The 13,648-nt window shown below is 35.8% G+C and overlaps 1 protein-coding gene and 1 long non-coding RNA gene across 14 annotated transcripts; both read left to right on the top strand.

Moving 5' to 3' along the window:
* The first annotated feature begins 45 nt into the window (after positions 1 to 45).
* On the top strand, positions 46 to 5,470 carry LOC127855020 (uncharacterized). Of its 13 annotated transcripts, XR_008037307.1 has the most exons (5): positions 46 to 115; positions 304 to 367; positions 622 to 685; positions 1,002 to 1,065; positions 1,925 to 5,470. It is a non-coding gene; the product is annotated as an uncharacterized LOC127855020 (long non-coding RNA). The 13 variants fall into 13 exon arrangements; XR_008037309.1 differs by lacking the exon at positions 622 to 685; XR_008037315.1 differs by lacking the exons at positions 622 to 685; positions 1,002 to 1,065.
* Positions 5,471 to 6,675: 1,205 nt separating this feature from the next.
* Positions 6,676 to 9,492, top strand: LOC127854991 (uncharacterized). The gene is made up of 2 exons (XM_052390215.1): positions 6,676 to 6,779; positions 7,087 to 9,492. The coding sequence occupies exon 2, from the start codon at positions 7,432 to 7,434 to the stop codon at positions 9,349 to 9,351; it is 1,920 nt and encodes a 639-aa protein (XP_052246175.1). The 5' UTR covers positions 6,676 to 6,779; positions 7,087 to 7,431; the 3' UTR covers positions 9,352 to 9,492.
* Positions 9,493 to 13,648: the final 4,156 nt, after the last annotated feature.

Here is a 13,648-nt window from a genome sequence, read left to right as displayed (position 1 = left end):
ACAGATAGATCTTTGGAATATCATGAAGAACACATGTGTAAGTAAGGCAAGGTAACGGAGTCAAGGTAGTTCACAGTTTAGCTTCAGGCCAGAACACGTGTGTATGTAAGGCAAGGTAACGGAGTCCAAGTAGTTCACAGTTTAGCTTCAGGCCAGAACACATGTGTATGTAAGGCAAGGTAACGGAGTTCAAGTAGTTCACAGTTTAGCTTCAGGCCAGAACACGTGTATGTAAGGCAAGGTAACGGAGTCCAAGTAGTTCACAGTTTAGCTTCAGGCCAGAACACGTGTATGTAAGGCAAGGTAACGGAGTCCAAGTAGTTCACAGTTTAGCTTCAGGCCAGAACACGTGTGTATGTAAGGCAAGGTAACGGAGTTCAAGAAGCTCACAGTTTAGCTTCAGGCCAGAACACGTGTATGTAAGGCAAGGTAACGGAGTCCAAGTAGTTCACAGTTTGGCTTCAGGCCAGAACATGTGTGTATGTAAGGCAAGGTTACGGAGTCCAAGTAGTTCACAGTTTAGCTTCAGGCCAGAACACGTGTGTATGTAAGGCAAGGTAACGGAGTCCAAGTAGTTCACAGTTTAGCTTCAGGCCAGAACACATGTGCATGTAAGGCAAGGTAACGGAGTCCAAGTAGTTCACAGTTTAGCTTCAGGCGAGAACACGTGTGTATGTAAGGCAAGGTAACGGAGTCCAAGTAGTTCATAGTTTAGCTTCAGGTCAGAACACGTGTGTATGTAAGGCAAGGTAACGGAGTTCAAGTAGTTCACAGTTTAGCTTCAGACCAGAATGTGTGTATGTAAGGCAAGGTAACAGAGTCCAAGTAGCTCACAGTTTAGCTTCAGGCCAGAATACAGTGTATGTAAGGCAAGGTAACGGAGTCCAAGTAGCTCACAGTTTAGCTTCAGGCCAGAACACGTGTGTATGTAAGGCAAGGTAACGGAGTCCAAGTAGTTCACAGTTTAGCTTCAGGCCAGAATACAGTGTATGTAAGGCAAGGTAACGGAGTCCAAGTAGTTCACAGTTTAGCTTCAGGCCAGAACACGTGTGTATGTAAGGCAAGGTAACGGAGTCCAAGTAGTTCACAGTTTAGCTTCAGGCCAGAACACATGTGTACAGAGCTCTAGATAAGATGCGTATCTGCGTATTTACGCATTGAAAAATAAAAAAAACGCTTTAAAAATCGGCACAGTGCGTAACATTAAGCAATACAAATCTCGGTACGCAATTTTGATCAATTAAAGTGCGTAGCCGGTTTAACAAATAATCCTGTTAAGGGTTTAGTGTAAGTTTACTATTGAATCAAAAGTAAGTCAATCAAAAGAACAGTGAAATAAAAATGGCGGCTCATTGTGTTCTAGGTTCGAAAAAGGGACGTTTCAATCGAACAGCGGCTCCTGCAGGAAGTAATTGTATATTACAATATGCCATAAATCTTATGATGCTTCTAGAAATTTTTTAAATAATTTTAAGCGATCTCATTGTTGAAGACGTTTATTGTTAACTTGCATAGACCACATATAGTGTGACTTTATTTTTCATTGCACAATCAGTGCCATAACTTAGTTTAATTGCGAAATGGCGTTCGTGGTGTACTACATGAATACTATATGCAAGAAAGACCCAATCAAGGCAGAGATACAACACATGTAAGTTGCACATTTTAAAGAATGTCTGTTCATATCATCATTGATTATTTATTCTGTTTGAATTTATTAAGTAACAAATAATAATAATTCTAGATTAAACACGCTATGTACTATGTCAGTTTTCTATGGAAATGGAAAATACTCCTCAAAATTCCGAAATACCCTTATGGCTGAAACAAAGGAGTAAAATACCCTTTAACAATAATTTAAGGGGGTAAAATACCCTTTAGACTAAATCCTTATCTAGAGCTCTGCATGTGTATGTAAGGCAAGGTAACGGAGTCCAAGTAGTTCACAGTTTAGCTTCAGGCCAGAACACGTGTGTATGTAAGGCAAGGTAACGGAGTCCAAGTAGTTCACAGTTTAGCTTCAGGCCAGAACACGTGTGTATGTAAGGCAAGGTAACGGAGTTCAAGTAGTTCACAGTTTAGCTTCAGGCCAGAACACGTGTGTATGTAAGGCAAGGTAACGGAGTTCAAGTAGTTCACAGTTTAGCTTCAGGCCAGAACACGTGTGTATGTAAGGCAAGGTAACGGAGTCCAAGTAGTTCACAGTTTAGCTTCAGGCCAGAACACGTGTGTATGTAAGGCAAGGTAACGGAGTTCAAGTAGTTCACAGTTTAGCTTCAGACCAGAACACGTGTGTATGTAAGGCAAGGTAACGGAGTTCAAGTAGTTCACAGTTTAGCTTCAGGCCAGAACATGTGTGTATGTAAGGCAAGGTAACGGAGTCCAAGTAGTTCACAGTTTAGCTTCAGGCCAGAACACGTGTGTATGTAAGGCAAGGAAACGGAGTTCAAGTAGTTCACAGTTTAGCTTCAGGACAGAACACGTGTGTATGTAAGGCAAGGTAACGGAGTTCAAGTAGTTCACAGTTTAGCTTCATGCCAGTCTGTGCTGATGCCCAGACCAGCTAATTCATGAATGTAATCAGTTCGTTCATGCTTTTTTACGTTCATGCCAATGGTCTCTTGCAAATGGAAGTTGCAATTTTTTTCTTAAACGTGTTTTCTGTTGATTTGAAATCAGTGATGAAGTATTGCCGGGACATTTCACATTAGAATTCTATATAGTATTTATAACTTATATAATGTTTTTGAATAAAGAAAAATACATGTGTCTTAACAGTGTATTTATACCAGTGTATTGTTGAACCAAATAGAAAACATTACTTACCTGTGGAAACGGACACGTATATGGCATTTAATACTCACACGATATAAACTTTCCGTTCATAATTTTACCTTTGCGATACGGCTTCATTGCTCAATGTTATTTTTGGAGACAACACAATTAACACAAAAAAATCATGATGTTCTTGCACTTTATTTTCTGTTTACTATAGAACTTGCACATGATGACAAGCGCGGACTATCTTAATCAGAGAGATCAGCTGTATGTACTTCAAAATCATATGAGTCGCACTCTGAGAAAACTGGGCATAATGCTTGTGCTTAAAGTGTCATCCCAGATAAGCCTGTGCAGTCCGCATAGGCTAATCAGGGACGAAACTTTCCGCCTTAACTGGATTTTTGTGTAGAAGAGACTTCCTTTAAGCGAAAAATACCATTAAAGCGGAAAGTGTCATCCCTGATTAGCCTGTGCAGACTGCACAGGCTAATCTGGGACGCCACTTTATGCACATGCATTAAACCCAGTTTTCTCAGAACGCGACTCATATAAACTGCAGATATTAACTTCAAGTTATTTGTAATGTGTTCATATCGCGAGTCTTTGTTTTTATGCTCCCCATGTACATGTATATATATATATGGGGAGCATATAGTTGCCAGTTTGGGGTTCCTAACTTCCGTCACACTTTTGTTACACCTTGCATGGACCTCTACCTTTTGATGCGGTTTGAGGTCACTGGGCTCAAGGTCACCGAGGCTAATTATAGATTTTCCGTCACACTTTTGTTACAGTTTCTCATAGCGCCTTCAATATTTTACCTATCTCTTACATATTTGGCATGTAGGTACCTTGCATGGACCTCTACCTTTTGATGAGGTTTGAAGTCACTGGGGTCAAGGTCACCGAGGCTAATAATATATTTTCCATCACACTTTTGTTACAGTTTCTCATAGCGCCTTCAATATTTTACCGATCTCTTTCATATTTGGCATGTAGGTACCTTCTATGGACCTCTACCTTTTGATTAGGTTTGACGTTGGGGTCAAGGTCACCGAGGCTAATAATTGATTTTCTGTCACACTTTTGTTACAGTTTCTCGTAGTGCCTTCAATATTTTACTGATCTCTTCCATATTTGGCATGAAGGTACCTTGCATGGACCTCTACCTTTTGATGAGGTTTGACGTCACTGGGGTCAAGGCCTAGGTTACCGAGGCTAATAATAGATTTTCTGTCACACTTTTGTTACAGTTTCTCATAGCGCCTTCAATATTTTACCGATCTCTTACATATTTGGCATGTAGGTACCATGCATGGACCTCTACCTTTTGATGAGGTTTGACATCACTGGGGTCAAGGTCACTGAGGCTAATAATATATTTTCCGTCATTCTTTTGTTACAGTTTCTCATAGCGCCTTCAATGTTTTACCGATCAATTCCATATTTGGCATGTACGTACCTTTCATGGACCACTACCTTTTGATGAGGTTTAACATTACTGGGGTCAAGGTCAAGGTCACCGAGGCTAATAATAGATTTTCCGTCACACTTTTGATACAGTTTTACATAATGCCTTCAATATTTTACCTATCTCTTACATATATGGCATGTAGGTACCTTGCATGGACCTCTACATTTTGATAAGGTTTGACGTTACTGGGGTCAAGGTCACTGAGGCTAATAATAGATTTTCCAGCACACTTTTGTTACAGTTTCTCAAAGCGCCTTCAATATTTTACCGATCTCTTACATATTAGGCATGTACGTACCTTGCATGGACCTCAACCTTTTGATGAGGTTTGACGTCACTGGGGTCAAAGTCACTGAGGCTAATAATAGATTTTCCGTCACACTTTTGTTACAGTTTCTCATAGCGCCTTCAATATTTTACCGATCTCTTCCATATTTGTCCTGTAGGTACCTTGCATGGACCTCTACCTTTTGATGAGGTTTGAGGTCACTGGGCTCAAGGTCACTGAGGCTAATAATAGATTTTCTCAAAGTCACATTTTGGTTACAGTTTCTCATAGCGCCTTCAATATTTGACAGATCATTTATATATTTGGGATGAAGGTACCTTACATGAACCTCTACCTTTTGATGAGGTTTGAGGTCACTGGGGTCAAGGTCACCGAGTCTCATAATAGATTTTCTTAAGGTCACACTATTTTTCCACACAGTTTAACCATATATCGACAAAGCATCATTGGGGAGCATCCATCAGTTTTACTGATATCCTTGTTTTATGTACATGTATATGTATAATATATTATATTAGCCTGTCTATGGGAAAGCATTTCTTAATGCATGTGCTTTATGTATGGTCCCAGATAAGCCAGTGCAGTTCGCACAGTTTTTTCAAGGACGATGCGTTTTCGCATAGACTTGATTCTCGTTTAGAAGATACTTTTTTCAATAAAAACCATACTTTAAAGTGGAAAGTATCGTCCCTGATAAGCCTGTGCTCATAAATTCATGCTTTATTTTGTATGCCTCATTCACGTTCGTATAATACTTCGTTTTTTTGGTACTTTATATTGTAGATTACGGGCAGTTGTCACCTGGTTAGAAGGAAAGGTAATCATAGATTATCGTCAACGTTATGCACGTGGAAGCAAAGGCAGAATAGCATTCATCGAAACGCTGTATTCTGTCTTAATATATATTTAATAAAATTTGATTGAGGTTTTTGTGTTATAGTCTATTTTATTGTTCCAACTATTTGATTTACAGTTACCCGGCATAATCATTTGTTTGACCATCGGTCATGAAATCCCTTAAACAGTGAACAAACTTATATATGAAAAGTATAAATCGGCTAAACTGACCGCCACGTTATGATTGAAAACTTTCGAAATCGGCACAAAAATCTAAAAAACTAAACAAAGATGTGGTAGAACGATTTTAATTTACATTTATCTATTTATTCAAAGGCAATATTTGCTTTTCTCGCCAACCCAACATATTGTAGTAAATCATATTGAATTTAGGTTTATTGTAACAATCACGCGCAGGACTGTTGTATATAAGCCATCCTTATTGCAAATCGAATGCAAGAACATTATTTAAGTTTACGTGTATTTTCTGTTACGAGTTTTTTTTTTGATTGAGTGACTTAAAATGAAAAAGGACCTTGCTTCGTATACATTTTGTTTTCACAAATTCTATATTATTTTTAAGAATGACGAAAGTATGAAGTCTAAAGACAAAACATACATTTCCAATTTTGCGACTATTTTCTTAAAAAAAATATATAAATATGTAAGGATTTTTTGGATGGTTAAATTCTACAAAACAGCATGCACTTCTCCAAACGAGACGTTTATTTATTAAGTATACTGTGAACTATTTAACCCTAATATGTTTTTATAGTGGAGAAACGGTTATTCTTTCATCATGGATAATCAGTTGTTCTCTATTAGATTTCTGCCACATTGTCAACAGAATATACAAAATATTATATAAGTCGTCTTTAAACTTTCATCTTATGATTTGTTAATAGATGCATATAGATTTAAATTCCAATACGAAATTTTACGTGATACAGATGTTGTTTTTTTCCAAGGGAGACATGTAAACGAATATCGATGAAAGACTAAGTTTCCGACAAGAGCTTTATGTAACGACAGCAATGTTGGCGACCCAGAAACGTTGATGTAAGCACCAAACGCGCTTCCGTATGCAATTTATTTGTAGATGTAGCAAATACTGTATTGACCCAAAGCAAAGCCAGTCGCACGGAACACGCAGTAAATAATTTTTGAATTATAACATTCTTTCAACATCGAAATAAGTTATTTTAATATCAGTATTCGTATACACATAATTTATATCGTGATTTATATATAGATTTTGGATTAACTTTTCGTTTTCGGGAAACGGTAATACATTTAACATGCCTAGACTCGTCCTTATAATGTTAACTTTGTTTAGTAACACAACCCACAGGAATAATGAAAAAGTGGTCTAGTCTGGTGCAGTGTTTTAGAATAAACGTAAGTTTCTTTTTCTTTAAAGATTTACTCTTTAACCAAGTATATTTACCACTCGTTCATCGACAACAAACGGAAGTGTACATTATAGATTTAAATGTCATTAATAACCAAGGTCACAATACAATCAATAATTGGTTTGTTATTGCTTATATTAACGTAATATTAACTTAAGATTAATGAATGTAATGAGAGAACTGTAAACGAATATATTATAATTGACAAAAAATGAAACCCGTTTATAAAAGAAAACAAGAATTAATTACGTTTCTTAAGATCTTTTACGCCCTAACTTATTACCCAATTTCAGGAAGAAATGTTTCTGTATTGCCGAAGTTTCTGAAGCGATACCAACCCTACCCGTGCCTGTCTGATGGCAACTATTTCAAAAATAAACATTTCTGTGTTGACTGTCTGGAATACCAGTTTACTGAGTGTGCAAGCAAAAATTTAAGGTCGTTTAAAAGTTTTTTTATGAGAAAAAGAGACTAAGCATATGCCATCGATTGATAAAACACAATAAATAGAATTACTTAAAATTAGCTAAAATAACAACAATCTATACCTCGTCGTCAATACACTATTTATTTTGTAAGCATGTGTGCATATATTTTATATCGTGTGATTGTTTAGAAATGCTTTAAATTGTTTTAAAATGGCGGGCATTAAAGAGGAGACGGCTCCCATAAAATGTGGACCGTGTCTGTTTGATGGCAATACAGTGGAGCCCAGGTATTTCTGTGTGGACTGTCTGGAATACCTGTGTACCGATTGCATACGAGATCACCGGAGAAATAAGTTATTACGTGAACATAAAATACTCGAGCAGGATGAACTTCCACAGGATATAGAATTATTTGAAGAAATGAAGAAATTATCTTATTGTAACAAACACACAGATGTCGAAATATACCGATACTGTCCAAGTCATGGAGTTTTAGTTTGCATGTATTGTCTGCAAAACGATCACATACTCTGCAAAGGTGTTTCTGACATTTCATGTGTGCTTGAAGATGTATCTAAAAACGTGGAAGGAAATTTTATTGATCTTCAAAGTAAATGTAAAGCCAATTACACTGAAATGATGAAAACAATAGAAACAGCACATACTGATATCAATAAAGTAAAGCTAGACATAAATGATGTTATTCATATATTACAATACAACGTGGACATTTTAGAAAAGACATTGAATGAACGGCTGGATATTGAAATGCAGAGTTTAAGATTATCTGAGAAAAGAATGTCAAATCTTGAACAGAAGACGTCATATTACGAAAATTTACAAGCTATAACTTCTAAGTTCGGAACACCGACACAGAGTATTGCTCTTAACTTCAAATTATTGACATTACTAAAGGAATTCCAGACGGATGAATCGGTGAAGTCGATACGGGATAAACAAATTCAATTTATTCAACCGACAAAGGTAGAAGATCTGATAACCATGTTACATCAATTAAATGTAGTGCGCACACGCAAATGCAACGAAGCCTCGGAATTGAGCAGTGATGATGCATCGCTGTATGTGGATGATGTGAAATGTATTGAAACGAATACAAAAGATGGAGCAAAACAACTCGAAGAGTCATTGGCAACATGTGAAATGGTACAAAAGAAAGATTTGAGTCGTTTGAAAGTTATTCATGATCGAATAAGTTTGTTAAAGTTTGAAAGTCAGCACACTGAAGAATTGCAAACTAGTGTGGTAGCAGCAGATTTTCTATCTGATGGTAGATTAATATTGTTGCAACAAGAAAATACTTTGCAATTATATTCGAAAACGCTATGTTCTACTTTGCAATTATATTCGAATAAGCTATCTTTTACATCCAAATTCCAGTTACAAAACAACGTTAAAGACATGTCTGTTGTAGAACAAAACAAAAACGGATCTTTCACAGTAGCTGTTTGCTTTGATCAGTCGAGTAAAATATTATTCTTAGAATATGAAAGCGAATTTCTTCAAAAAAACATGTATTATTGCAGCGACAGTGTTCTCAGTATATCAATGTATGTTCATCATATGGTAGCCCTTGTTGAACGGAACAGTGAAAAATCATCCTATGGAATTCAGCTGCTGGATATTCCGACAGGTCACGTGTGTTACGCCTTTGACGAGTTCAAGCTCTCCTCGAGCCAAAATAATGGAAAATGGTCCGTTGTGAAATTATCTCAACCCAACAGAATATCTACATGTAAAACGACTATGAAAGTTATAGTAGCTGATAGAAATACAATATACCGTTTTAACATCAAAGATGGCGAATGTAATCGAAACACATTTTATGCAGTAGGGCAATGTTACTACGAATCAATGTACACTAAATCTCCGGTACTGATGAACGCTCACGATGTCAAGTGTGATACACAGGGAAATATGTATGTATTAACAAACGATGGCTTCTATCAGTTAAATAAGGTGAATACAGTTCCGAAAAGGCGACGTCTTAATTCATGTCGCGGAAACGCTACATCAATAGCAATAGATGAAATCAGGAATCGGTTAATAGTAGGTTACATGAATGCAGATCGTGCGCACGTGTTCGATTTCATTCTTCCCACAGACACATGAGATGTCTGCAATTATGGATTTCTCTGATAATTCTGTCGTCATATGTATTGCCTGCAGAAATATGCTGGTGACATTTCTCGTTTGATTATATTTTTGGACGTGATATATTGTTTTTGGAAGTAAAACTGATTTAGCTTTTGTTTGCATAGCCAGCGGAAGCCTTTCCTTTTTTACTTAAAGTGATATTCATATCACAGATACCACACATCTAAACCGAACCTTTTAAATGCAAATAACTGATTATATTGCCTACTTAAGGGACTTGTTCACATATTTGGTAAGTTTGTAAATGCCATTAAATTAATTGACTAATCATACTATATTTTTTGGAATAGTTTTTAATAACAATGATAGCAAGGAAAAATATCAACTAAAAATACCAGTACTATGGTTCGAACCCGGAACTACCTTAATAAAAGCAAAAGTTAACACTTTACCACTAAAACACGCGGGTTTTTGTTTTTGAATGGTGAAAAAACGATATTGCAGAAGGACACATGTTTGCAAACTTATCGAGAAAAGCGTTACTAACGCTGTATTATTTTTCCGATTTCGATTAACGATTTTCAATTAACGAACACATATCAACGAAACTTAAAGAAACGCAAACAATTTAATTTATCATTACTTGATACATTGTATAATCCAATCCTTAATGTTTTATGATACAAACATCAAATACAATTTTCAAACTTGTTTAGAAATAATTACTTACCATTTAAATGATAATTTGAACAAATGTATTTTCGTCGCATTTCGGCAGATACAATAAAGAAATCCCATTTCAAATACTCATGCAATATCTATAAATAAGTCGAGTTCCTCTTGCAGCATGATTGGGCGCTACAGAATTATCGATCACATTTATATCATATTGGATATTTGATTTTTATCAATGAATTTGACGTAATTTGCTATTTAATTGAATGTTATTTATGACATATTGGTGTTGTATGGGAGAAGACCTCATTGAAAAGAACTGATGAATGTTCTCCTACATAAAAACGCATCCATTGCTCTTATAAAAGGATTAAGAAAATAAGATAGTGTTATATTTTTTATAATTGATTGCCGAATAACATATGACCAATTTAAAGTGTCGTGTTATCGAATCATCGATTTATAAAAGTACGTATTATTTCTTTAATCACCCACATGCGTCCCGCTAAAACTGAAACTAAAACAAAGCCAAAATTGCAAAAGAACTAAACAATTAGAATATTCGTAAAACCTGTTATCACGCCTTACGAGCATGCGCGGCGCCTTTATAAGATGCGTTGCTTTCATTTTTACAATAACAAGTTTTCACGTATTTCAAGGACATTTCACAAATAAGTTGAAACCATCGTGTATTTTACCGCCATACATTTTATAGGATAGAAATACCATCAACCCCGCGTGTGAAACTAAGGTCCTTCGTATGATTGTAATTTGTTGAGATATTTTCTTTCGAATAGTGTATGATATTGAGAGGACAGAGAGGTTCGAATATACTTCAATTTAACGACAAAATAAACAAGGCTGAAGTTGTCGCATCCGATTAGCACGTGTGGACTGCACAGGCTAATAATTGACAACACTTTACGCACTTAAAGACCGACTAATTTTACTTAATCAAATCAAATGTTTAGCCACATGCACATTTGTATGGATGCTTTCCAAACGGAAAGCTCAATGTACTAAATATTATAGATTATTGTCATCAGTCACCAGGTAATAGGCGCCGGTTTACAAGAATGATAGATTTTCGTAAACTTCACCACGTGTATGTAAGAGCAGATATATATCACCCGCTGCATTGTATTGTACAAGCCATGCTTATTGTAAATCGCATACTAAAACATAATTTCTGTTTTAGAACATTTCCTTAAACGATTTTTGTTGTTGCTTTTTTTCCAATGGAAAAACAATAAAAAACCGATATTTTTTTAACCAAACATAATATAGGACGCAAGAACGAATAACGTAAGGATTTTCAAGTCCGTAAGTAAATATGCACGTTTAAATTGGTGCGACCTACATAGATAAATGCATAACGACTTTTAATAATTCAATAAATGCGCGGTTAAACTCTACCAAAAACACGTATTTCTCCAAACGTGACGCTCATTTTATAAATCATACAATGAACTATTACACCTTAATGTGAATTATTGAAGTAGGGCAATTATTAAGGTTTCATGATGTATTATAAGTTGATCTTCGTTAAAAATTTTGCCTTATTGTCAACAGAATATATAAAATGTTGTTTGTTAACCTGGTTTAACTCTTAATGTGTTAATAGATGCATTTTGGATTTAAAACCTATTTTGAATTGCACATGACACGGGAGTTTCTCGAGAGAGAAATGCAAAAGAATATCGATAAAAGTTTTCGATGGGAGCTTATAATAACGACCACATGCGTTTGCATGTGTATCAAACACGCTTCCGTATGCACTTTATTTTTAGACAGCAACTACTGTTTTAACCCAAATACTGTCGCTCGGATGACTACTGCTACCCGACTGCTACAGTACATAGTTTTCGAATTATAATATTTCAAATAGAAGTAACACGGTGCCTATACCACGTGACTTTTTAAGATCTGTGTGGGGACTAAAATGTCAACAAACGCGCGACGAAGGTAAGATTTTTATGGATATTTTTTTTAATATGTCACCATTTTCAATGGGATAAAGTGGAGAGCCCGCTCATTCATGAGAGCTTTCAACAGGTATCATGATTTTATAAAACAAATAAGTATTTTTTCAGTAAAGTGCAACCGCGCGTTTGAACGCTTAGAAAAAGGTAGGATCAGTGTGGGGACATTATTTTATTTTGACACAGAAACATCACTTCTGGTGAAATAAAGCAATAAACTTAATGGGCGGAGCTTACACTATATCATTTTGCATTCATTTTCAGGTTTCTGTTATATATTTACGAAACAAAATTCAAGGTAAATATTCTTACAGTAATATGATCTGTGTGATATACGTTTTTAGAAGGATCTGTGTGGTATACTGTTTATAAGTTTTTCAGTTCTATTCAGTTGCTAAAAAAAATGCTTGTCAACAATGTATTTAAAACTGGATTTTTAAATGCGATAGCAAGTAAAACACATAATGGCTATACACTACGCTTCCACCGCTTGTTGAACTAATTCATAATAATGATATACAGGCATGCTATACAATCCCCATCATAAAATTAAAATCTTACGCAGGAGCATCTTAAATTGATGACAATGCCACGCATACCTTAAATAGGTGTACACTTTATGTTATTGTAATAAATTCCATTTTTATTTTGGCACCAAACACTACTGTCACGTGAAGTAATGTATTCTATATATTATTTTAGATATTATATTTGCTTTAAGGTATGGCCCAATTCTCCGAATGCGGAAAAATGTTGAAGACCAGAGCTGGATTATTGCGCCACATTAGGAGATACGCTAACTCTGGAAACTATTACTGCTGTGGGAAAGCATTTCAGGTAAGATGAAATACCTTAAAAATAGTTACATTTTTATACAGTTATACTACTAAACAGATGAACGGATTTTCGTGAAACAGTACAAATATACAATATATCTCATCTCTCAGGTTATCATACATTTTGAAATATCTCAATAATCGTCAAATCGTTGGTAATTAAAAAAAACGAACGCGTGTCTTCTGATACTAACATTTTTGAAATAGCGAGTTTACGCATTGAAATGTCACGTGATTAAAATAGCTTTTTTTCTTCTTACGATGCCTTCAATCTTAGAAGGCTTCAAAGAACGAAGGACCCCATGATGTGTGTACAGTGCGGCAAGAGCTTTTTGGGACAAGTACCTACCTACCCGTGGCTCGAGAGAAAAGTGCAAAAAAGAGGGATTGTCGAACTGTTACCAGTGTGGGTTGGCAGTTAGGAGTGAGATTGACCTCAAAGAGCACGACAAGCCCCACATGCCTGACAAGTATTACATATATCAGGAGTGTTTAAAACGTACAGTCGCAAAACAAACCTCTCTCGACACGTGAGAACTTCACATAAATCCGTGAATACTGATTAATAATCATAGTACAGTCCAACCTGTCAATAAAGACCACTCAAGGGATTTGGTCGTTGTGGTCTTTGTTCACAGGTTGTCTTTATTCGCAGGGTCGCTCGAAACTTTGCAAAATATGCTAGTAGTTTTTTTAACAGGTACCTTATCTATGTATGTGCTCTATTGTTTAAATGTTTGAATACTTATGCATGTATAATGAAATAAAGGATTGAAAACACAGTTTTGTTTTACATTTGTATATTTATTACATGTTGTA

Source organism: Dreissena polymorpha, chromosome 13, assembly GCF_020536995.1.
Source record: "Dreissena polymorpha isolate Duluth1 chromosome 13, UMN_Dpol_1.0, whole genome shotgun sequence".
Classification (NCBI taxonomy): Eukaryota; Metazoa; Mollusca; class Bivalvia; order Myida; family Dreissenidae; genus Dreissena; species Dreissena polymorpha.
Note: the sequence above shows the minus strand (reverse complement) of the source record. Positions and strands in the feature narration are given on the sequence as shown.